We start from the raw sequence: 26,961 nt of genomic DNA, 5'->3' as shown, positions 1-26,961 counted from the left end.
CTTGTCTTTACCCGAGACCCAAGCTATGTCGGACTACATCAAGGCTAATTTGCTGAAAGGATTCATTCGCCCCTCTACCTCCCCGGCGGGAGCAGGTTTCTTTTTTGTGAAGAAGGACGGAGGGTTAAGACCATGTATTGACTATCTGGGTTTAAACGATATCACCGTTAAGAACAAATACCCTTTGCCGCTCATCACGGAGCTATTTGATAGGGTTCGTGGAGCCCACGTCTTCACTAAGCTCGATTTAAGGGGAGCCTATAATTTGATACGCATCCGACAGGGGGACGAATGGAAGACGGCCTTCAATACCAGGGACGGGCATTATGAATATTTGGTAATGCCGTTTGGCCTCAGCAATGCCCCTGCTGTTTTCCAGGGATTTGTGAATGAGATATTCCGGGACATGTTATACCTAAGCGTAGTGGTATATTTGGATGACATTCTGATATTTTCTAAGAATCTCACAGAGCACAGAGTACAGGTCAAGGAAGTACTTCTTCGCCTACGAAGGAATAATCTCTACGGCAAGATTTCCAAATGCACCTTTGAGGTCCCTTCAATTCCATTTCTTGGCTATGTCATCTCAGGTACGGAGCTCTGTATGGATCTGGAAAAACTCACTGCCATTCGGGACTGGACTCAGCCTCTCTCCTTGAAAGCGGTACAAAGATTTCTGGGTTTTGCAAATTACTACCGGAAATTCATGAAGGGATTCTCTACCATTGTGGCACCTATTACTGCCCTAACCAAAAAGGGGTCTGACCCAAGTAACTGGTCTTCTGAAGCGGTAGCAGCATTCGCCCGGTTGAAAGCAGCCTTTATGTCCACTCCGGTACTCCAGCAACCTAATTTTTCAAATCCATTCTTCTTGGAGGTCGATGCTTCCTCGGTAGGCATCGGTGCCGTACTTTCCCAGTACTCCTCTGATGGGAAGTTACATCCATGTGGTTTCCATTCTCGCAAGTTCTCTCCCGCTGAACGGAACTACACCATTGGAGACCAGGAACATCTGGCGATAAAATCTGCCCTAGAAGAATGGAGGTACTTATTGGAAGGTGCTAAACATCTAATTACGATTTACACCGATCACAAGAACTTGCTGTATCTCAAGACGGCCCAGTGCTTGAATCCCCGTCAAGCTAGATGGGCGCTCTTCTTCACTCGTTTCTCGTTCATCATTAAGTACTGGGCCGGGACTTTTAACACTAAGGCTGATGCTCTATCTCGTTCCTTAACGGCCTCGGATGAAGAAAATTCAGTTGAAAAGGCTTTGATTCTCAGTCCAGTCTCTATTTCAGCAGCTCCTACCACTCTGGGCCCTCCTCCTGGAAGAATGTCTGTACCAGCTAAATTTCGACCGAAATTGTTGCAGTGGGCTCATATCTCCAAGTTTTCCGGTCATCCTGGAGTTCAAAAAATGTGGGAATTTCTACGAAGGTCATACTGGTGGGATACTATGAAGAAGGATATACAGGATTTTGTCAACTCATGTCCTCAATGTGCTCAGCACAAAACTCTTCGTCTGCCTCCTGCGGGGTTGCTTCATCCACTGTCCATTTCTAAGAGACCTTGGACCCATATTTCGATGGACTTTGTTACCGAATTACCCTTCTCTAAGGGTCATAATACCATCTGGGTGATTATTGACCGCTTTTCTAAAATGGCACATTTTATTCCATTGACCGGGTTACCGTCAGCTCTCAAATTGGCTTCTTTATTCATTCGTGAACACTTCCGCCTGCACGGGTTACCTCAGGAGATAGTCTATGATCGGGGGGTGCAGTTCACGGCAAGGTTCTGGAGGGCCCTCTGCTCTGCCTTACAAATAAAGCTCAAGTTCTCATCTGCTTACCATCCTCAAACCAATGGGCAAACTGAACGCGTCAATCAAGATTTAGAGACTTTTCTCAGTGTTTATCTCTCTCCTTCGCAAGACAATTGGGTGGAACTGTTACCCTGGGCCGAGTTTGCCCATAATCATCTGTACCACTCCTCCACTGGTGAGTCTCCATTCTTTATTAATTATGGATTCCATCCTCAAGTTCCAGAATTACCCATCTGTCCTCCGGAAGATGTTCCTGCTGCAGCCTCTACTCTCCGGCACTTCAGTCAAATCTGCAGTAGGGTTCATGCTAACCTCAGGAAAATCTCCGGCCGCTACAAATTCTTTGCGGATAGGAAGCGACGGGCAGCTCCCCAATACAAAGTGGGTGACAGGGTATAGCTCTCTACCCGCAATCTCCGTTTAAGAGTGCCTGCTATGAAGTTTGCTCCAAGGTTCATTGGTCCTTACCCCGTGTTGCAAGTCCTGAACCCGGTTGTCTGCAAATTGGGATTGCCTTCCCACTTTCGGGTACCAAATTCTTTCCATGTCTCTCTCCTTCGTCCTCTTGTTTTGAATCCGTTCCATTCTGAATCTCCTAGGCGAACCTCTGTAGAGACTGAAACTGGAACGTAATTTTAAATTAAAGCTATTCTTGACTCTCGTTATCTTCACAAGAATCTACAGTATCTGGTGGAATGGAAAGGTTATGGTCCTGAGGAGAGGAGCTGGGTCAAAGCTGCTGAAGTCACGGCTCCCCGACTAGTGCAGATCTTCCATTCCAGACATCCAACAAAGCCCGGGAAGTGTCCGGGGGCCACTCCTGGAGGAGGGGGTACTGTCGCACACCAGAGGCAGCGGCCGCCGCGCTTACCCCTGCGTGTCTGCTGGTCCGTCTGGCGCCCCCCGCCTCCGGCGGTCGTCGGGTCCCGGCGTCTGGCTGGCGCTGCTCCCGGCGGTTCCCCGAAGTGTGGGCGCCGCCATTGCACCCGGCGTCACGTGGGCGGGAGTGGGTGGCGTCACAGAACCGCTCCACCAATCCTGTTAGGGCGGGAGATTCAAAACCAGACGCCGGGCAGAGCTTCGGCGCCTGAGTATCGTCTCTTTTCCAGAGGTGATCTCCAGTGCTCCTGTGACCGCTGTGCTACCTCCTACAGTTTCCAGCATCCAGTCAACTTTCCCAGCATATCGTGCTGCTCGCTCACCTAGTCTCCAGTGTCTTTAAACAACGCTCACGAGTTCTTCAATCATCAGCGTCTTTGAACACTGCTCACAAAATCTTCAGTGCCTTATATCATCGCTCACAAGTTCTTCATTCACCAGTGTCTTTCATCGCTCACAAGTTCTACATTCATCAGTGTCTTTATCATCGCTCACAAGTTCTTCATTCATCAGTGTCTTTATCATCACTCACAAGTTCCTCATTCATCAGTGTCTTTAAACATCGCTCACAAGTTCTTCATTCATCAGTGTCTTTATCATCGCTCACAAGTTCTTCATTCATCAGTGTCTTTATCATCACTCACAAGTTCCTCATTCATCAGTGTCTTTAAACATCGCTCACAAGTTCTTCATTCATCAGTGTCTTTATCATCGCTCACAAGTTCTTCATTCACCAGTGTCTTTGTCATCGCTCACAAGTTCTTCATTCATCAGTGTCTTTATCATCGCTCACAAATTCTTCGTTCATCAGTGTCTTTAAACATCGCTCACAAGTTCTTTAATCATCAGTGTCTAAAACATCGCTCACAAATTCTTCAGTGTCTTTTAACATCGCTCACTAGCTCTTCATTCACCAGTGACTTTAAACATCGCTCACGAATTCTTTAGTGTCTTTCACCATCGCTCACAAGTTCTTTATTCATGTATCTCTAAACATCGCTCACAAATTCTTCAGTAGCCTTTGACATAGCCCACCAGTCCTCTTTCTTCCATGTGTTGCTGTATTGCTCCCTTCCCTAAATAAAGTTCTTCAGCATTTCTTCATCAAACACAATTGTCAGAGTCCTGTATGAGGAAAACCTATATCCGGCCTTCTCTGCTCCGACCCAGCTGTGGTGCCTCTTCCCGACCATCGGAGGAGCCCCCGAGTTCACAACACTCCCAATCGAGGTTAGTGACAGCCGCAGAGTACACATTTATGTGCTTCCCACACAGTTAGGTGGGAGACATCATCTGTAACATTCGTGGCAATGTAATCTTCCAGAGTCTTGTCTAAGGCCTCTCTACAAAGTGCATTGTAAAGAAGAGACTCGTTAAGTCTCCAGGTCCATTGTTTATGGGAACCGTGGGGGAGGTCTAAAGTCAAAGTCACCGGGGCGTGGTCCGACCATGTGATAGAGCCAATGGTGTCATCTATGAGAAGCGGGAGACGTCTATGGCTAAGGAACAAGTAGTCAATACGGGAGTAAACCCGGTGAGAGTGTGAATAGAAGGAGTAGTCACGCCCTGAGGGCTTAAGGGTCCTCCAAGAGTCAGCTAACTATTGCGTGTGGAGTAAGTGTTTGACACAGCGATACTTGGATGCAATAAATCTAGAGGTTTGGGATGACGTGTCCATGCTGGGGTCTAATGTCCAGTTGAAGTCCCCACCCAAAACAGTGACGCCCTGGAATAAAGAGTCCAACCTCGGGAGATGGGAATTGAAGAAAGACAATTGGGCCTGGTTTGGTGCATAAATCGCTGCAAAAGTGAACATTCGCTCAAAGATTGTACAAGTCAAGAGGAGGAGCCTACCTGGTACCACCCTGTGTACAGAAACGTCAGAAACGCGCAAGTCTCTGGAGAAGACAATAGCCACTCCCTTGGATTTGCTACCTGGGGTGTTACTATAGTATGTTGTGGGGAAGTAGCGATTCGTAAGAGTAGGGTTACGAATTCCAACCTTAAAATGGGTCTCCTGTATTAGTGCAACATCCGCTCTTTCATTGCAATGGATCTTGACATTTTCCGTACTGCACATGCTCCATAGCCAATCATATATGCAACTTTGAACAAGTACAGGTGAGTTGCAGTTGTAAGCACTTGTACCTGAGTATGTGGAACTGGGCATCAACGGTATGTGTGCATGTAGGCTGAGTGTGCTGAGGGCATGTAGACTGAATTAAGGGCCATGTGAGCTTTCTCAGAGATCTGTCTGATTTCATCTGAGCTCTTGCATTAAGTACAGCACTGGTGTAAATGCCTGCTCTGATGGTGAGGACAGCTACTTTTGTAAGGGAACGGAAAGGGACAGTTTGGCCACAAGGATGCAGATGGAGATCGGCCTTTATTCCTATGCATGCAATGCAGCCTCATCTCTTGCCAACTTGTGTAATGGTGCCTGCACAATAGACGACGTCGCTCTATGAGCAAAATTGTCTAGTGTTTACCCTCCTGGGCCGGGCAGTAGGCGGCCGTCCGTACACACTGAGCAATATGACTGTTCATATCGCTCAGTTATGTCATGCAGCGGCCGACCGTGTATGCAGCTCCTGGACGACAGTCCAGATATAGCATGCATGCACTGTCGACAGCGACGATCATTGTCGACCCGAGGGGTCGCACATCGATCGTCGCTGGCGGCATACACACTTGCAGAGACAATGAGCAACATCACTCAGGAACGGGGAAAATGAGCAACGTCGCTCAGGAAAGGGGAAAATGAGCGACGTCGCTCATTTTCTTGCCAAGTGCGTATGCACCTTTAAGACTTTGAATCAAAACCCAGGCATAATGCGTCCTGTAGGCTTTTTGGTGAGATTAATTTTTGTTTGCACTGTGAAGATGGATGGTGGAGGATATGAAGACCTTCAGAGATTCAACTTCTAAGATAGGAGGTATGTGACGCACATGCTTTTTTTTATCAATTATATTTTCTCAAATAATTTTCTGAACACTGTCATTTCTTATTGTACTTCATGCAGTATTAAGTGTTACTTAGGTTTATAGGCTAAAAGTATTCCGATGGCGCAGAGTCAGAGGTAGTGGGGATCCGAGTTTCAACTAGTATCTTAGGGTGCCTACGCACATAGCAACATATAGAGCCGATGCAACGGAGCGTCCGAGGTCCGATAAATATGGACAGTCCCCACACACGAGGCAATCCGGTGCCCGACCGCCTGCTATGTCGGCCCTCCTATGCATAGTGCTGCATGGGCTCGTCCGCCCCGCATCGCTGATCTTTTGAACATGCTGAAAACTCAGCGATGCAGGCGGACGACCCCACGGGTGCACGCAATGGACGACATCATGCCCATACACGGAACAATATAACTGCAACATCGTTCCAATTCGTCGGATTGGCAGCTATATCGTGCCGTGTGTGGGCACCTTAAGGCTGACTAGATAAGAATGGAATTACTGCTTCAAAAAAGCAGATACTGTAACAGTTACCAGCACTCACTGCCTTTCTTTCCTCCTCCGTCTCTTTCAAACCACACATTCAGCACCTCTCATAAAACTGTCATTTTCATTTTAAAAACATTTCCAGGATCAGACCTTTTCTCACCCAGGATACCACTTAGACTATTATTCACTCACTGATTATTTCCATACTGGATTACTGTAATCTCTTCCTAACTGGTCTCCCTGACAATTCCCTCTCTCCACTCCAATCTATCCTCAGTGCTGCAACCCGGCTCATCTTCCTCACCAAGCGCACTACATCCACCTCCCCTCTCCTACAGGCCCTTCACTGGCTACCCTTCCATTTCAGAATCCAATTCAAACTTCTCACACTCAGTTACAAAGCCCTCACCCACTGATCTCCCACTTACATCTCTGATCTTATCTCCCTTTACTCTCCCACCCGTCCTCATCGCTCTGCTAATGCACGCCGACTCTCCTGTCTTCTGATTACTTCCACTCCTATCTCCAAGATTTTTCACATGCTACTCCCTTTTTCTGGAATTCTTTACCTCTCCCCCTCAGACTCTCCACCTCTCTACAGAACTTCAAACTGACTCTTAAGACCCACTTCTTTACCAAACCCAACCAAATCTCATCCTAACCCTCTGTCCCATGCTCGGTCTACCCCATCTGTGTCGCCCCTTTCTGTCTGCCCCTCCCCATTAGAATGTAAGCTCTCACGAGTAGGGCCCTCTTCCCTCATGTGCTTATCGTTTTCTTACGTTAATAATCCTCAACTGGCCAAATCCTGCAGTTTGTGGCCACCTTGAAATTTATCTCTATGTCGTTTACTGATGTAGTTATGCTTAGTTACCCTGTACTTGTCCTATATTGTCTTCAACTGTAAGTCACTGTTTTCCTGTTTTGATTATGTGCATATGTACTCTGTAATTGGGCGCTGCGGAACCCTTGTAGCGCCATATAAATAAAGGATAATAATAATTCAGATTAGCTGTCAATGATAAGATAGCATTGAAAATATGAATATGCACACAGTGCTATTGTAGAATATAATGGGGGGAAAAAGGTGAGGAGCAGTCTCCCTTCCAAGATTTTGTCATAAAGCAGTACTAAGATCAGGTGTCAGTATGTGTACTAGTAGGTGTGTGTGAGTTGGGTTTGGTGTTTTTCATACTGAAAGCCGAGTGCTGTATTTTACTGTACACCTACTCCCCACTGGGGTACTAACCTAGTCTCTTTTATCCCTGTGATTTGAAATATAGAAAGGGCTCTTGGGTGTGCAAGGTTAAATACCAGGCTAAACCTAAAGGACATCACAGGTGTGACAATCTAATACACATCACTGTCTGTACAAAAAGACTTCCTAGACCATCCCTGTATAAAGTGCACCCTATTACTGAACACACCCAGCATGTGCTTAGTGGTCGCAATAAAAATAGTGTTTCAATTGTTACAGAAGAGCTCTCCTGCCCTTTGCGGATAATCGGAATCCTCAAACTACTGTAATCACAAACTCCAGGAGCCACAGCTGGAACCTTCCTAAATCAATGTCATACTGCGTGTTGCCAAAGCCAGATTAAACTGCTCATCTCAGCCAGGTGGCAACTGTGCATCTTGCACCATGGTGGACTAAGCTGTACCTGGGTGGAGTTGTTGTGCTCAATAGCAGAACATGCTCAGGAAAGGTCTGTCCGTCAGCGTCCAACCAGTGGCCAGTTCACCCCTTCCCCTGTAGCAGTCCCTCCCTCACAGGCCCTTATGTACCCACCAGTGGGCAATTCATAGACAGAGAGGCTCCCTCCTGGGTTAGTTCCATGCAGCAGATAATTAGCTGTATGGCCTCATCTCTGTATAGGCTCTGTGAGACATCATTGTCAGGTTATCTCCGCAAGTGTCAGAGCTCTGTGCAAGTCCATCTTAGGATCTTTCTGAGGAAGGGAAGGATGGCAAGGCCCAGATGTTGAGTATCAAACTACTTAGGGAGGGATACCTCCATTTGCCAAAGGGTGGCGATTGGCAAATTGCAAGGTCTTGGATTTCCAGGATTCAGTGGCACCTAGCATTCCTCTTATTTACTTGATGAAACGCAAAAAGAAATCTACAGTTTTACCCTCTCTGTCATTTCACAGATTTCAGAGGTAAGAGCTCTTTCCTTGCAGTGAGGCCACAAAACCCAGAGGACAGTGGTTTTGGTCCTTTTGTGTCCCTGGAAAGATGTGTGGAACTCCACCAAGAGGTTAAGCTGCAGGTAATCACAGTGGCTACCAGAGAGGTGGGCTGATGTCCTGTCCCAAATCCTGCTGGAACTTTTAAATGAGACATCGGGATGCAGATTAACTACCCATTATAGAGAAGGGATCAGTATGGGATCCCGGCCATCATAAGACAGACACTGGAATCCTGACAGACGGCGGTCCCGATGGCGAGCGCAGCGTGTGCAAAACTCGCCACTGTAATTTATTCCCGAGTGGGGATTCCAAGCCCCAAGCCTGCATTTGTATCCTGACCTCCAGGAAAGTAACTGCTTCCCATCGATGGGCGATGAAGTGAGCTAGTGCCCTCAATGAAGGCTATGTTGTTAATTATTTTTGGCTCCATTTGTTTAATTTTACTGGAAAAGCTGTGTGTGCCCTTCTCCCCTTTCATATTCTCCAACCACTCTCTGCTGTAGCTGTATTCAGCTCTGTGGAGAATACTACATCTTCTTGCCAGATGTGGTATCTATTCCATGTACAGTGGTCTCTTTCACCTGGCCAGAAGACACAAGAACAACAGCCCCACATTAAAATGTGTCTATAAAACCAACAAAGATAATATACTATATACAGTGTGTGTATATATAATAAAAAGTATATCAAAAGTAAGGAGATGAAATAAAGCTTGTTCTGTTATGTTCACAGGCAACAGCTTGCTAAGCTACAGATTGTGTTCCTTCTGAGACTCTGCATCATAAGCTGTAACAGCATTACTAAACATATTCAGCATTACATAATATTTCAAGGAGTTAGACCAAGCATGTGCTAGGGAATAGGGACAAAGGCATTCAAGCAGCCACTACAGACTGTTTATGTTGTTGCTGTGACAGATCAGACCAAACCTCATGCCAGTAATGGATGATTGCTAAATACTGCTGTCCCAATACCATTGTATAGAATGTACTTTACATTATTTACCTGGTTGAATGTGTTTTCCAAGGATCGTTACAACTAAAACACAGTTTGTCTTGCCAAAACGTTCACAGATCTTGCATATCTTTAACGATGTTGAAATATCTCGCTCTGTATTTAGATTTCTCATACGTCCTAGAGGATGCTGGGGTTACTTCAAGAACCATGGGGTATAGACGGGATCCGCAGGAGACATGGGCACTTTAAGACTTTCAAATGGTGTTACCTGGCTCCTCCCTCTATGCCTCTCCTCCAGACTCCAGTTTAGATCTGTGCCCAGGCAGACTGGATGCACTCTGAGGAGCTCTACTGAGTTTCTCTGAAAATACTTTATTGTTAGGTTTTTTTATTTTCAGAGGGGCTGCTGGCAACAGTCTCCCTGCTTCGTGGGACTTAGGGGAGAGAAGTCAGATCTACTTCTAGTGAGTTTAAAGGCTCTGCTTCTTTGGCTACAGGACACCATTAGCTCCTGAGGGTTTGGAACACTAGCTACGCCTAGGGGTTCATTCCAAGAGCCCGCCGTCACCCCCCTTGCAGAGCCAGAAGTCAGAAGACAGGTGAGTAGAAGAAGAAAAGAAGACTTCAGTGACGGCTTCTGAGGTACCGCACAGCGATCGCGCTGCGCGCCATGCTCCCGCACACAGCGGCACTGTAGGGTGCAGGGCGTGGAGGGGGGGGTGCCCTGGGCAGCATATAAATCCTCATATGTGACTGGAAAAGAGTGGTATGAGTGCCTGGGCACTAAATCCTGATCCCCGCCAGTATAAATATAATGAAAAATAGCGGGCTGAAGCGCGCCATTGAGGGGGCGTGGCCTAGCTCTCATCAGCGCCATTTTCTCTCCACAGAGTTGTAGAGATGCTGGTCCTTCCTCACGCATAACAGAGTGAAAGGGGGGGGGGGTGGCACAGTTGATTTGGTGCAATATAAGTTAGTTATAAAAGCACTACAGGTCTGAGGCATTATATAAAGGTTTTCAGAAATGGGATTGAGCGCTGGTTTGTGAGCTGGCAAACTACATCTGTGTCTCCCTGACAGACTTTACTGTGGGTCGGTCCTCTATATGCCCGGTGTGTCGGGGGGTGTTTGGTACACGTGTGTCGGCATGTCTGAGGCTGATCTTCCGACAAACGGCTGTGGGAGTGACCCTGTCAGCACCGCCGACTCCTGATGGGGCTTGGTACATGTGTGTCAACATGTCGATGGCTGAATGTTTTTTCCCAAGAGGAAAATATAGTAGGGACACAGTCGTGTGGGGGTGGCCCTGTCGGCACCACTAATATCTGACTGGGTAAAAATTGGCATGATAATATGATGCATATCAGAAAGGCTCTATATATATATATATATATATATATATATATATGTATGTGTGTGTGTGTGTATATGTATTCGTATATATATATATATATATATATATATATATATAGTAAGGATGCAAAAATCTGTGTCTCAGACACAGACGTAGAAATATCTATGGAGGTTCATAGCTATATTTCCCTCAGACCCCTGGGGGTCGCAAAAAAGATTATTTTGCCCAGTTATTACTCCCTGATATCGACACGGATACTGTTTCCTATGTCGACCATAATGTTTCCTGATTAGATCCACACAAAAAAAAGAGCATTCAGTATATGATTAGTGCAAATTAAGGATGTATTAACGTCACTGAGGACCCTGCTGTTACTGACAAAAGGGTCTATATGTGGGTATATATATATATATATATATATATAAATTTATAATGAAAGCTGAGGCAACATTCCTCCTTCTCATGTGCTGAGCGCTCTGTGTGAGAGATTCTAGGTCAGCCCTGATAAGATGGTTTCAAATCCTCAAGTGGATTCCAATTGTTTATTCTTTTCCCGCCGCGGACAGAATAAAGTGGGAGTCACCCCCTGTTCTGCACGGGGCCCTGTCACAAACAGCGGATCGTATGCAGGAAGATACGTTATTTTCAGGTTATGTGTCCACACTTACGTTGGATAGACCTGCCATTACATGCGCATGGGGGAATAGTAGTATTCAAAAATTGGTCAGATGTCTTGTCATCCAATATAGATATCCTCTGTAAACGCTGGTTTACTTTCATGACTAAAAGCTACACTTTAACAAGACATTCAATACACTTTTAAATGGAGCCGCTGCGGCCGCTATACTTAATCCTCAACCTAAGTACTTATTACACCATTAGCATACAGAGCCCCGTACCGTGTACGTACTTTGCGTACAAACGCCGTGCTGGCTGTACAAAGTACACTCAGTGCACACACACCCAAAGACACTTCGTGAACCCTTAACAGCTACACATGTAATTTGTAATACACTTATAACCTTAGCAGGGAAAGGAAACACGACACCAGTTTGTATTTAAAATGCCGGGTTCCGACACACCAACATATAATTACTGAAAGGGGGTTACAATAACAAAACAATACAATACAATAGAATAATGGCTACAGTCAATGGTACATACTTGTTTGATTTTGCCTGCGCTTCCCAGTCTGGTCCTCAGTCATCAGGGTAGATGACCTTTAGAGTCTGTGTCTGACCAGGCATGCAGCTGGCTATTTTATACAATCTTCCAAAAGTTAACACAATGGATACTGTAATCTCTTTGTCCATTGGACACAGGGATGGTCATTTACAGTACAGGAGAGGTCATAGGTTGGTTTGAATAGGTGGGCGATGTCTGTTCCAGATGCACTTGTGAGTGGTCTCCTCTGGATTCCCGCCGCATACCAAATGTACAGTAAATACAGTTTATATCTATATTCTGCTCCTGCGCATAACTATTCGCAGGAGCGTGCGATCTTCTGCAAACCAACACCGGAATATTACCCTTAAAATACCTTACAGCTGGATTCCAAACACCACCTTAAAACCTTGTTCTGTCCCCTCCTATCCTGTAAAGGTGAATCCCTTTGTTCTGATACCATTTAAACTGTTGTAACTTGCTGGTGTGATGCATGGAGACTATGTGTACATTGTGCACTATTTGGATTAAATATGTAATGTGTTTTGATGGCTTTTCCATGCATTCACAAACTACCGTAAATACTCATACCACACGCTAATGCGCAGGACCGCAGGAGCGACCATACGCAAATTGTGAATATGCGCACGCACAGCAGAACAAGTACACACACGGAGGCCATCTGTGTGTAGTTTGTATGTGATGTGTGTATTGCAATATTTGTAGGTGGGAAATGTGTGACCTAGTGAGATAGTAAAAAGCATGTATGTATGAATCCATGTCTGAGGGGCATGTATCATCGTGCCGTATATGTAATAAGCTTCGAGGTATTGCAAAGTATACATTAAATCCTTCTCATCCCGTATTAAGGGTCTGTAAATGGGCCAACAGACACTACCGAGCTCTTTTCGGCTTCTTGTTCCAACAAATGGGTTGCACATTTAGTTGATGATACATGGAGGGGGAACATATGTGAGTGCTAGTATATGTGGATATAACCTGTCGACTATGTGTGCCATTAACTGGAGGTTGAAGAGATGAAGATAAGACACATATATATACAAATACATTCACATAAACATTTTGGGTAGGGCTGACGTATTTTCCGGTTGGATGTATCTGGGCAGAGCGGGAGACGAAGAAAAACGGGTGAAAGAAACAGGCCATGAAATTCATTTGCAATCCTTATCATAACACTGTCTCTATGGATGGATCGTAAATTAAATCTGCTGCTGTAACAGCGCCCTTGCTCCTTAGACTCATCAAATTTGTGCTGTGCTTGCGCCGCGTTAGAATTTGAACACACCTAAATATCAAACGAATAATTATGATGACTCCCAGGATACAAAGGAGAAACTTCCCCATACTCATAATGACATTTTGAGCCCACTCTCCTAAACCTGAGAACCAGTTGCGTGGGTTCAACCATGAGACCCAGGCGGTCAGTTCATTCCTCACAGTCGCTAAGGTAAGGTTGTGCTTCCTCCTGAACTCCCACTTCAACTGCAAGATCTCATCCATCTTCTGATCGATGATCTCCGTGGGATCATCAGTGCGGGTTTGTAATATACGTACAGCACTTCACACCATATTGAGTTGCCAGAGTAACACAGTACCCACCTGTCACGGCTGTGACATAATTAAGGACCATCCTGTGCTGAATCAGTTCCTTCTTGTAGGCTTGTAACTCCCTTCCTGTATACCTGAAGGTGTCATCATACATCTCAGTGATATTATCTATCAAGTTCGCTAGCGCATGGATATACTTATAATTTATAGTTCCTCTGGCAGTACGGGTGATGTCTAATGCGAGAAGGAACTGAATCCCGGTGGATTCGTGGATCAAATCAGAGGCTGCCCTGTCTATGAGGTGTCTCTTGATGATGTGTTCATAGTGAGTATGAGTATAAGGAGCCTGAGCACTGCGGTGAACGTCTTTCATTTTATCATGGGTTATGGTCATGACCTCCGGTAGTACTCTCCCAATATAACACAATCCCTCTGAGCTCGGGGCAAGCCACTTGTACGCTTTCCTCCCACATATGAAATAGGCATCATCTGGGAGAACATAGGGGACAAAATATAACATCACCATATTACAAATTTTCCAAATAAAGAAACCAATCCCTAGTTCTCCCATCTGCTCAGTACAAGTATCGGGCTGGATGATATGAGCACAATACCCTGACGATACTTTTCCAACCCACATGGTCTTGCTTCCACGGGTATACCTATACCGAAAATACCTCCCACTGTTGGCTATTTGGCATACAAGTTCAGAGTCTATGGGTATCCTATCAGCTCTGTGTGAAAAAGTCATTGTCTGGTTATTCCACGTCACTTCCCAATTTCCCGGTTTTTGGTAATTGGAAATATTAAAACACAATAAGGACCTGTCTACATGATACTGGTGGAGCTTCAAACTAGGGGGCCTAGAGATATTGAGTTTCTTGTCCACCGGTCTTCCACCCCGTAATTCGAGTACCTCATCTATTGCTAAAGGGTATGGTACTAATCCTGACTTACTCTGACCTTGAGGTACCTGTGAGCACACCCAGCATTCTGTCTGGTTTAAGACCTTACCCACTAGTGAGTGGTAATCACTCAACGGATGGCGGTCCATGTCGATATTAAGGTTGGACTGACATCTCTGGATGCACCCATCCTCTACTATATTCTCACAATTCCTACAAATACAATATTCATCAGACAATAACCCTTCACAGTGCCTCCGAGCTCCATGATTACCAGAGCGCTTACTGATACCAGCCTTTACTCGAGTGATGTGCTGGTCCTGAAATCCTACAAATTCGTACTCGCCATCAGAACCCATTCCAGACCCCTGCTCGACCTCTCTGGGACCCTCACCAAAACAAATTGTCCTGATCAAAAACAGAATTACTAGTAGAACCCAAAACGCAGTCTCTTGAGAGAGATCCATTTCGTTAGGGGAAAGAAGGAAAATAAGAAGGAGAAAAGAAAGGAAAATGCAGGGGGAGGTGAAAAAAGAAAATGGTGCGACAACCGTTCTAAATCTTGTTGCTTTCCGCGCTCAGGTGCCTTTCAACAGTCCTGCCTCTCAACTTTCCCGGAACAAACACTCCAGTGATACGAGGTTCTCTACACTCTGCTCTTTGTCACGAGTTCTCTCCGGGTCAGCGATCTTCTTGCAGTGGGAGGAGTGGACCCAAGTCTCTCTTTTGACGACCTTCAATGCTGTCGTGCTGGTTAACAAGACTTGATATGGTCCTTCCCACCTGTCTATGAGGCAACCTGAGCGTAAGAAATTTCGAATCATCACATAATCCCCAGGCTCAATGTCATGACAATTACTGTTCGGTAGGTCAGGAATCACCAGCTTTAGATTTCTCTGTTGATTTCTCAGCTGCTGGCTCATCCCAACCAAATATTTCACAGTCACTTCATTATTACATTTCAAATCATCCTGGGGGTCTATCATTACATGAGGTTGTCGACCAAAAAGAATTTCAAAGGGTGTTAAGTTAAGTGGAGACCTGTGAGTGGTTCTGATGCTGTACAACACTAGTGGCAAAGCCTCTGGCCACAACAATCCAGGTTGAGCCATTCATTTGCTCAGCTTGTTCTTAATAGTGCTGTTCACTCTCTCTACCTTTGCGCTCGCCTGTGGACGGTACGGAGTATGCAGCTTGCTATTAATTACCATCAGTTTGCACATGACCTGAAAGACTTCACCTGTAAAATGGGTACCCCTATCATTTTCAATTACTCTAGGGATACCATATCTACACACAAATTCCTGCACAATTTTCTTTGCAGTGAACGTAGCAGTATTTGTGGCAGCAGGGAACGCACAAATTCCTGCACAATTTTCTTTGCAGTGAACGTAGCAGTATTTGTGGCAGCAGGGAACGCTTCTACCCAGTTGGAAAATACATCAATACAAACTAACACATATTTCAAATTCCTACAGGGTGGTAACTGTATGAAATCGATTTGTATTACCTGAAAAGGTCCATCTGTCGGAGGGATATGGGATGGCTCTGTTGGTATTGTCTTTCCAATATTCTTCCTCAAACAAGTAAAACATGTCATTGCTCTCTTACCTGCATGAGAAGAGAATCCTGGCGCACACCAGTAGGCTCTTACCAACTTGCACATACCCTCTTTGCCCAGATGAGTCAGACCGTGTGCCGCCTCAGCTAGACTTGGAAGATATGCTCTGGGAGCCACTGGCTTACCGTGTCCACCTGTCCACAGTCCTGAGGACTCCTGGCCATACCCCTTTGTCCTCCAGACTGCCTTTTCCTGTAGGGAACACAAATTTTGCATTTCGATTCATTGTTGTGTGTTGATCGTGTTAAATGTAATCAGTGATGTGATGTTCGTTTGTATGGGGGTGCTTGCTGCTGATTTAGCAGCTTCGTCTGCCCGGCTGTTACCAATTGAAATTGGGTCTTGGTTGTAAGTGTGTGCTTTGCACTTGATAACAGCCACTCTGTCTGGTTCCTGTATTGCTGTCAAAAGCCTTTTGATGTGAGACGCATGCGCTACAGGTGTGCCAGCTGCCGTCATGAAATTTCTGAGGCGCCATAGGGCCCCAAAATCATGCACCACTCCAAAGGCGTACCTAGAATCTGTGTATATATTAGCTGACTTACCCTTGGCCAATTCCAACGCTCTGGTTAGGGCGACCAACTCAGCAACTTGTGCTGAGGGCGGTGGGCCCAGGGGTACCTTCATCATCTACAACTGCATATCCAGTGCACAAGTCTCCCGATTCTGTCTGTCTGTGGCAACTACCGTCAGTGTAGAAGGTAAAGTCTACTCCTTCCAGTGGGTTGTCACTGATGTCGGGTCTCGCTGTGAAAGTCTGATTCAGGTATTCCATACAATCATGCGTATCAGTGTCTGCACTAAATCCTCCTTCACCCTCATTCTCATCCTCCACCCTTTGTGCCTGTCCAGGCACACTTGGCAAGTAAGTTGCAGGATTTAGTGAGCTGCATCTCTTAATGGTGATGTTTACCGGGGCCATCAGTGATAATTCCCACTTTGTAAACCGAGCAGATGAGACATGTCTGGTTTGGGCGGAGTTTAGTCAGGCTGATACTGCATAGGGTGTATGGATGGTCAGGTCATGTCCTAACACTACGTCCTCGCTTTTACTTACCAGCAAAGCTATCGCTGCAACACTTCGCAAGCAAGTGGGGAGAGACCGCGCTACAGTGTCCAACTGTGCACTCAAGTAAGCTACCGGTCTGCTGGCATCACCATGTCTCTGTGTTAAGACCCCTGCCGCGCACCCAGCACTTTCAGTACCGTACAATTCAAAGGGATTCTCATAATCTGGCATACCTAATGCAGGTGCCTGTGATAGGCACTGTTTGAGTGTCTCAAACGCCAGTTCGGACTCATCTGTGTGAGAGATCCCTTCCGGTTTATTCGAAGAGACCATTTCTTGCAAAGGTAAAGCCAGTATAGAGAACCCTGGAATCCAGTTTCGACAGTACCCACAAAGTGCGAATCTGTTGCTGAGTTTGTGGCAGAGTCATGTCGCAAATCACCTGTATTCTATCAGCAGTGAGGTGTCTAAGTTCTTGAGTCAAGCAATGTCCCAAATATTTTACCCTGGTCCGGCACAACTGCAACTTATCCTTTGAAACCTTGTGTCCCGTATGGGAAAGATGAAACAGAAGCTGTTTCATGTCTTTCAAGGACGATTCGAGTGAGTCAGAACACAACAATAAGTCATCAACATACTGTATTAGTACTGATCCACTCTCAGGTTGAAAGGATTGTAAACAGTCATGCAAAGCCTGGGAGAAAATACTCGGACTATCAATGAAACCTTGGGGAAGACGAGTCCAGGTGTACTGTACTCCCCTGTATGTAAAGGCAAAAAGGTACTGGCCGTCAGGGTGAAGAGGGACAGAAAAGAAAGCAGAACAGAGGTCAATGACAGTGAAGAATTTTGCCGTAGAGGGAATTTGCATGAGGATGACAGCTGGATTGGGCACTACGGGGAATTGGCTCTCAACTATTTTGTTTATCCCCCTTAGATCCTGCACTAGCCTGTAACCCCTCCCCCCACTCTTTTTCACAGGGAAGATGGGACTATTGACGGTGCTGGACGTTCTAACTAGGATGCCCTGCTGTAGCAGCCGCTCTATTACAGGGTACACTCCTAACTCTACCTCTGGCTTCAGAGGATACTGAGGGATTTTTGGAGCTATACTACCATCTTTTACTTGTACTACTACTGGAGTTACATTCACCATCAATCCAGTGTCTTGTCCATCTTTGGTCCAAAGGGAACCCGGTATTTGTGAGATCATTTCCTCTACCTTTGATGGACACTTGTCTATAACAGTAGAATGCGACATTAGCCTTTGAGGAGTGTCTAGTATATCTTGTACTTCTTGAGCATGATTCTCCGGTATATCCAAGAAGACACCCTCAGGAGTATAATATATGACACACCGCATTTTACACAATAAGTCTCTGCCGAGTAGATTAGTCGGAGCCGATGCAGCCAGCAGAAAAGAATGTTTGGTTTGCAAGGGCCCTATCGTAATCTCTGCTGGTCTACTCAAAGGGTATTGTTGCACTGTTCCTGTTACTCCCATTGCCGAAATCATTTTTCCCGTGGTCTTTACACCTGATGTGGAATTCAACACTGACCTGGCCACCCCTGTATCTATAAGAAATGATAATGGTACACCAGCTACATCAACCGTGACCTCAGGTTCACTACCAAGGCTAGCAATCAACTTCACTGGCTGCAGACTACAGGTGTGGCCCAACCCCTATTGTGTATTGGGACCCTCCCACAGCGCACTGGCCGCTACAATATGTGAGGGGGGTAGCTGAGAATTTTTGGAGGTCTGCCAATCTCTCCTTGGTGGGTACCTCCTTGTTTCCCCTGCATGTGGCTCGTAATTCCTCCTATGTGGTCCCTGATCCCAATTATGTGAATCGTAGTGTGGTTCATATCCTGGTCTAGGGGGTCGGTATACATTATGTGTCCCTTTATTCTTACATTCCCTTGAGTAATGTCCTACCTTCTGACAATTAAAACATATTACTACACATGGCTTACCATCAGGGGTCTGGGGTTTTGGCTGAAGTGGTTTTTTTGTAAGAGCATTTATACTCACTGTCATCAGCTTATCCCCCTGAGACTCCCTGTGCTTACTGATGTTCCGGTCGTGCTCGATAGCGGACTCTCTCAATGCAGCCACCGAGATACCTCTCCAGTTAGGTAGAGAGGTTTGTACCCTGGTTTTTAGTGCCTCCTTTAACCCGTCCATTAATACAGTAACAGCTATCTCCCTGTGGTGTGCATTATCTTTAATGTCCTCGATCCCAGTGTATCTAGCCATTTCCTGCAGTGCTCGGTGGAAATATTCGGATGCCATTTCACCTTCCTTTTGCTTTATGGAGAAGATTTTATTCCATTTGACAACAGTAGGGAAATACACTCCTAATTGCAGATTGATTTGCTTTACGTTCTCCTGATTGTATTCATCAGTGAGAGGTACCTCTGCGTCTAACTTACAATCTGTTATGAATTTCGTGGTGTCAATATTTGAGGGTAAACACACTCGTAGCACTGTTCGCCAATCTTTATTCGTGGGCTCATGGGCGTTACCTAACTCTTTAATGAACCTCTGGCATCCGACTAGATCTTTTCTGGGATCAGGAAATTCAGACATAATTGACCTTAACTCTGCTCGGGACCAAGGACAATGCATGGCAATGTTCCTGATGGGAGTTACTCCCTGATTGTCAGTTCTCCCGTTGGGAACTGCAATCACCCTGACAGGATTTAATTCAATTATGTCATTCTGGTTTGACTCTCTAATTTGAGGGGCTATCGTTTCTGCATAGTGTATGGTACCGTACTTACCTGTGGACATGACCTCACTTATCTCTCCGCTAGGGGGCCTTGCTACAACTCTTGGTGGTTGGGCCGTGCCCACCTGTGTGTCCTGTATGGTGGCTGCTAGAGAGAGTGCCGATATCGTGCTGGGCTCATCTTCCTGCTCACAATACTGGGGAAAATTTAAAATGGTATACAGCTGGCAAGGGTTAGCGTTAGTACATTTATCAATCACATTCCTATCCTGTACCAATGCACCATTGCTTGTAGCTACTTTCTCCCCATCAATATATGGTGGTGGTGGTGCGTTCGCCATTGTTTTCCCGCTAGGTTTGGAACCTGCTGCGCAAGCTAATTCCCTTTGCACATCCACCTCTTGCTGCCATAGATTTAAACAATCCATATGTCTAATCCTTAGTTTTCTGGATTTTATCAGACATATCCTTATCCTTAAGTTCTGTAATATCTCTGGCTCAAAGCTGCCCACCCTAGGGAATGGTACTCTATCTTTGTCAGTCATACGTACCCATTCAGACAAAAAGTCTTCAGCGTGTGGACCATATTTTCCACACATAACAAACCTCGTTGACCCCTTGGGCCGCGGCTCTTCAACCTGAACCCTGGCTACCATACGTCCACCGCTTGTGCAATTGGATCCCATCGCGGGCTTTTTCCTTTTACGCAATCCCCAATTGCACTACACGAATAGACGGTGAAAGTTCTTAGAGCGCTTTCACCCACTCCTTCTCCGCCGAGTACCACGACTCACTCCAATAGTGACCACCGCGTACCCAGTGAGGTCGACCTAAGATTTCTATTTACTGGAAGTGTTAGGAGTGACTTACCCTTTCCAGCAAATATCCACCGCTGGAGATTTTCCTGAGAGAGACCAGCGAAAACTCCCTATGCACTTTTTATACACAAATCACGCTTGCGTATGCTCTACACGGCGCTAATGATACCGCGATTTTACGCAAAAGCTCATAAAAGGGGTATCAAGTTGCGCTATGTATCGCACCCACAAACATGCGGTCCAATCGCACGACGTCTAGGTACTTGTTACCCAGCTGCCATACTACCACGAGTCGATGTACAAACTGCGACCCTCAGCCGGAGCGTAACAAAAAACCTTTTTACTTCAATACTACACAATGCACAATTCCCTATTACGCTCCTTTGCAAATCTCCTCACGATTTGCGTATTTCAATCTATACTAACTTGAGTCAGCCGCCTCACACCACCAAGCCTCCACTTGGTGTACCGAACGACGGGATCCCGAATTCCACGGGGTTCAACTCACTCGCTCTTGCTTTCACTCATCCAAATACACTTTGTTTTTCTGTACAGAAAATTTTCATTCGTTCTGATTGGCAGCTTTACCCCCAGAGGCAATACAGTTTAAACAAAAGTTTTATACTAATCTATTTTAGAAACCGGATAGTCATGTGTTATTGTAGCATGGCTACTGTCCCACCTTTTAACTAAACGACACTATTGTGTAATTTGTACTTAGCGCCCGCACTCTTACGCACTTTGCATAAACACGCGACCGTGTGTGTCTTTTACGCTGCGTGCGCAGACCTGTACTTTGTCCGAGACACGTGTACAAAACCCTGCGTCCGCAATAAAACAAATCACACAACTCTATAAATGTGAACAATACTAACTACTATTGCCCACTAGACACAACTTGTTCTGTATAAACTTTTATGCAGACCTGTTTGTGTCTTTACACTTACTTCCTTAAAATACTGTTATTTCAATTTTAACTATATAGCAACAAACATATCCGATTTTACACAGATCTAAATGAATCTAGCAATCTGAGTCTTGCGGCAACAATGTGAGAGGGTATGCAAAGTATGGGTGCCCTTTGTGTACGCTTTTTGGCGCCCAAAAAAATTCACAGATTTTTAAATAGCTTTTTTCCTGTTTTACGGGTGCTACCAGCACCTCTGCAGATCAGACAGAGCAGACGCAATCTAACAGCACACAAATAGGGTTTTCAGCATATCCATCGACCAAGAAAAGATTACGTAGGATAACTTTCCGCCCTTTGCTGATAGATTAAGTCTGCTATGACCTGTTAGGCTGTGAGCATGTGAAAACCGGACGATGCCCCCAATTGTAAATGCTGGTTTACTTTCAGGACTAAAAGCTACACTTTAACAAGACATTCAATACACTTTTAAATGGAGCCGCTGTGGTCACTATACTTAATCCTCAACCTAAGTACTTATTACACCATTAGCATACAGAGCCCTGTACCGTGTACGTACTTTGCGTACAAACGCCGCGCTGGCTGTACAAAGTACACTCAGTGCACACACACCCAAAGACACTTCGTGATCCCTTAACAGCTACACATGTAATTTGTAATACACTTATAACCTTAGCAGGGAAAGGAAACATGACACCAGTTTGTATTTAAAATGCCGGGTTCCGACACACCAACATATAATTACTGAAAGGGGGTTACAATAACAAAACAATACAATACAATAGAATAATGGCTACAGTCAATGGTACATTCTTGTTTGATTTCGCCTGCGCTTCCCAGTCTGGTCCTCAGTCATCAGGGTAGATGACCTTTAGAGTATGTGTCTGACCAGGCATGCAGCTGGCTCTTTTATACAATCTTCCAAAACTTAACACAATGGATACTGTAATCTCTTTGTCCATTGGACACAGGGATGGTCATTTACAGTACAGGAGAGGTCATAGGTTGGTTTGAATAGGTGGGCGATGTCTGTTCCAGATGCACTTGTGGGTGGTCTCCTCTGGGTTCCCGCCGCATACCAAATGTACAGTAAATACAGTTTATATCTATATTCTGCTCCTGCGCATAACTATTCGCAGGAGCGTGCGATCTTCTGCAAACCAACACCGGAATATTACCCTTAAAATACCCTACAGCTGGATACCAAACACCACCTTATAACCTTGTTCTGTCCCCTCCTATCCTGTAAAGGTGAATCCCTTTGTTCTGATACCATTTAAACTGTTGTAACTTGCTGGTGTGATGCAGGGAGACTATGTGTACATTGTGCACTATTTGGATTAAATATGTAATGTGTTTTGATGGCTTTTCCATGCATTCACAAACTCTACCATAAATACTCATACCACGCGCTAATGCGCAGGACCGCGGGAGCGACCATACGCAAATTGCGAATATGCGCATGCACAGCAGAACAAGTACATGCACGGAGGCCATCTGTGTGTAGTTTGTACGTGATGTGTGTATTACAATATTTTTCGACTTCGACACCTCCTTACGTTGGGTCATATCAAGAACACTGCAGCATACTTTCGTGCGACTGCAAGGGATATAGGACTATTGGGTTCACAGGCCAATTCCATGGCGGTCTCGGTTAGGAGGGCGTTGTGGATTCACCAATGTAATGCTAATGCTGACTCCGAGAAGAAATAGAGTCTCTGCCCTATGAAGGTGAAGCCTGGTTTGGTGACGGCCTAGTAAATTTGATCTCGACAGCTGCCGCTGGTAAGTCTACCTTCTTGCCCTATGTTCCCTCACAACAGATGATGACGCATCATTGTCGGATGCAGTCATCTCGGCCCAATAGATACAGATTCCCTTTTTCTTTGCAGATAGAGGAGGGAGAAAAGGGAAGAGGTCCGCAACCTCTTCAAGATCACAGGAGCAGACATTATCCTCTGTTCTGCCACATCCACCGCATGACGCTGGGACTCTCTTGCGGGAGTCCACACCGGTGGGGCCACGTCTAAAAACTCTTCAGTCAGTCCTGGAACGGACCTGGACCCGTGGGTTTTACGAATAGTGTCCCAAGGGTACATACTGGAGTTTCCAGACGTTTCCCCTCACCAATTTTTCAAATTAGAGATTCTCCTCCGGACGAGGAGGTAGTATGCGACACAATACTAAGGTTGTATTAGGATCAGGTCATTGACCTGGTTTTCCCCTGTCACAACAGGGAGAAGGTTTTTATTCAAGCCTCTTCGTGGTCCCGAAACCAGACGGCTCGGTCAGACCAATCCTAAATCTGAAATCCCTCATTTTCTACTTAAATTCAAATCCAAGATGGAATCTCTCAGGGCAGTGATCTCCAATCTGAAAAAATAGAAAAGAAAAAAGAAATCAATAAATTTCCATGGTCTCAGTAGACATAAAGAACCTCCGCATTAGGCTTGCCTGAGGTTTGCAATTCAGGGGTGTTATTACCAATTTCAGACGTTGCCGTGGGTCTGTCCACATCTCCAAGGATTTTCACCAGGATGATGGTGGTAATGATGCTTCTCCGTCGCTAGTAAGGAGTCACAGTTATCCCATACTGGGACGGTCCCCTGATAACGGCGAGTTCAAGGAACCAGTTGGTGCAAACCGTTGCACTCTCCCTGACAGTTCTTCAACAGGGTTAGCTCCTGAACTTGCCAGAATCACTGTTGGTCCCAACGACGCGGTTGTCTGTTTTGGGAATAATGCTAGACACAGAACTACAAGGAGTTTTGTTCTTACAGTAGAAAAGGCTCTGGAGATCCAGAGTCTGGTCATAAAAATTCCGAGACCAGCAAGAGTGTCATTTCATCAATACATTCGGTTGCTGGAAAAGATGGTTGCGGCCTATGAGGCCACTCAATTTGGCAGGTTCATGCCAGGGGGTGTTCCAGAGGGACCTGTTGGACAAGTGGTCCGGTTCCCACCTACACTTACACCGGAGGATAATCCTGTCTTCCAAGACCAGAATCTCACTCCTGTGGTGGCTGTGCAGTTCTCACCTCCTAGATGGGCGCAGGGTCGGGATCCAGTACTGGATCCTAGTGACCACGGATGCAAGTCTCTGAGGCTGGGGGGCAGTCACTCAAGAGGAAAACTTCCAAGGAAGATGGTCAAGTTAGGAAACTGATCACCACATTAACGGTCTAGAGTTAAGGGCCGTTTACAACGATTTTCTACAACGAAAAACAGAACAGCAATGGCAGAAGCCACAAGGATTTTCCGCGGGGCGGAAAAACATACAAGCGTTTTGTCAGTAATGTTCGTTCCAGGAGTGGACCACTGGGAAGCAGACTTCCTCAGCAGACGATCTCCATCCAGGAGAGGGGAGACCTCTTCCAAGTAGTCTTCGATGACATGTCATTGGGATTTCTTCAAGTATGATTGATGGCATCTCGTCTCAACAAGAAGCTTCAGAGTTCCAGGTCAAGGGACCCTCAAACAGGAACAGTGAAGGCACTGGTGACACCGTGGGTGTTTTCAGTCGGTATATGTATTCCCTATGTTTTCTCTCGTTCCAAAAGTTCTGGGTTCATAAAAAGGAAATTCGGACGAGCCTCATGGTCCCAGACTGGCCAAGGAGAGCTTGGTATCCAGATCTCAGGAATTACTCATAGGAGATCCCTGGCCTTTTCCTTTGCGCAAGGACCTGTGGCGGCAGGGGCCATGCGTGTATTAGGACTTACCGCGGCTACGTTTGACGACATGGCGGTTGAGCACCAGATCTTAGTCCGTAAGGGTATTCCCACGGAAGTAGTTCCCACACTTATTCGGATTACAAAAGGGGTAACGTCTAAACATTACTACCGTTTTGGGGAAAATAAGTTTCTAGGTGTGAATCCAAGAAGACGCCTACGGTAGAGTTTTCAGCAATCAAAATCGGCCTTATCGGTTTTCTTTCAGAATCAATTGGACTCCCTTTCAGAAGTTCAGACTATCGTGAAGGGAGTGTTGCACATCCAACCTCCTTTTGTGCCCCAGTGGCACCAGGGGATCTTAATGGGGTGTTGCAGTTCCTTCAATCACATTGATTCGAACCTTTACGTAAGGCGGAGTGAAACTCCTCACTGGTAAAGTGGTCATCAGGTTGGCCTTGGCATACACAAGGCGAGTGTCTGAGTTAGCGGTCTGGCCTCACAAGAGACCTTATTTGATCTTCCATGAAGATAGAGCAGAGTTGGAAACTCGACCGTATAATTTCTACCGAAGGTGGTTTTTTCTTTCCACATATACCAACCTATGGTGGTGCCTGTGGCTATGGACGCCTTCGCTGAATCGAAGTCTCTGCATGTGGTCAGAGTTTTTGAAAATTGATGGCGCCAGGACGGCTCCGTTTAGGAACACAGCCTCTGTTTGTCCTGTTTGCTCCCAGCAAGATTGGGTGTCCTGCTTCCAAGCAGACAGTTGCGCGCTGGATCTGTGGTACAATTCAGCATGCTCATCTCACGGCAGGATTGCCGTTACCGAAATAGGTAAAGGCCCATTCTACTAGAAAGGTGGGCTCGTTCGGGGCGGTTGACCGGGGAGTCTCGGCATTGCAACTTTGCCGAGCAGCTATTTAGCAAAAAATTGGGCTATGTTTTACAGTTTTAATACCTTGGCCGAGGTTGACCTCACGTTTGGTCATTCGGTACTACAGAGTCGTCCGCACTCTCCCGCCCATTCTAGAGCTTTGGTATAACCCCATGGTTCTTGAAGTAACCCCAGCATCCTCTAGGACGTATGCAAAAATAGGATTTTAATACCTACCGGTAAATCCTTTTCTCTTAGTCCGTAGAGGATGCTGGGCGCCCGTCCCAGTGCGTACTGTATCTGCAGTTATTGGTTGTGGTTACACACAGGTTCTGTTACGTTTTTTGTCAGCATATTGCTGCAAATTCTCCATGCCGTTGGCTTGTCTTCTGTTGAATGCCACGTTCTGCGGCATGCTTGAGGTGTGAGCTGGTAAGATGCTCACCGTGGTTTAACAATAAATCCTTTCCTCGAAATGTCCGTCTCCCTGGGCACAGTTCCTTAAACTGGAGTCTGGAGGAGGGGCATAGAGGGAGGAGCCAGGTCACACCATTTGAAAGTCTTAAAGTGCCCATGTCTCCTGCGGATCCAGTCTATACCCCATGGTTCTTGAAGTAACCCCAGCATCCTCTACGGACTAAGAGAAAAAAATTTACCGGTAGGTATTAAAATCCTATTTTACAGGCCTGAGTCATACCTGATCGCTGCTGTGCGTTTTCGCACAGCGGGCGATCAGATCCTAGCTGCGCATGCGTATACACTGCAATGCGCACGCACGTCGGACAACCACAAAGGGCATCACAGGTCAGCGATGGGATGGTGCAAAAAATCCAATTGCACAAGCGTTTGCAAGGTGATTGACAGGAAGAGGCCGTTTGGGGGGTGGTAATTGACCATTTACCGGGAGTGTTCGGAAAAACGCAGGCGTGTCCAAGCGTTTTCAGGGAGGGTGTTTGACGTCATCTCCGACCCCGATCAGCCTGTTCTCATTGCACTGTAGGAGTCCTGGG

At 45.9% G+C, this 26,961-nt stretch overlaps 1 protein-coding gene across 1 annotated transcript in view; it reads left to right on the top strand.

Annotated features, from left to right (window-relative positions):
- Positions 1–9,018, top strand: part of LOC134980715 (transmembrane protein 62-like) — a 103,059-nt gene extending 94,041 nt beyond the window's left edge. The window contains exon 14 of the mRNA XM_063947651.1: positions 8,305–9,018. Coding sequence (XP_063803721.1) covers positions 8,305–8,337 — 33 coding nt within the window. The 3' untranslated portion in view covers positions 8,338–9,018. The remainder of the gene's footprint in view (positions 1–8,304) is intronic.
- Positions 9,019–26,961: the final 17,943 nt, after the last annotated feature.

Source organism: Pseudophryne corroboree, chromosome 12 (assembly GCF_028390025.1).
Source record: "Pseudophryne corroboree isolate aPseCor3 chromosome 12, aPseCor3.hap2, whole genome shotgun sequence".
NCBI classification, from domain to species: domain Eukaryota; kingdom Metazoa; phylum Chordata; class Amphibia; order Anura; family Myobatrachidae; genus Pseudophryne; species Pseudophryne corroboree.
The sequence above is the reverse complement of the archived record's forward strand: the minus strand, read 5'-3'. Positions and strand labels throughout refer to the sequence as shown.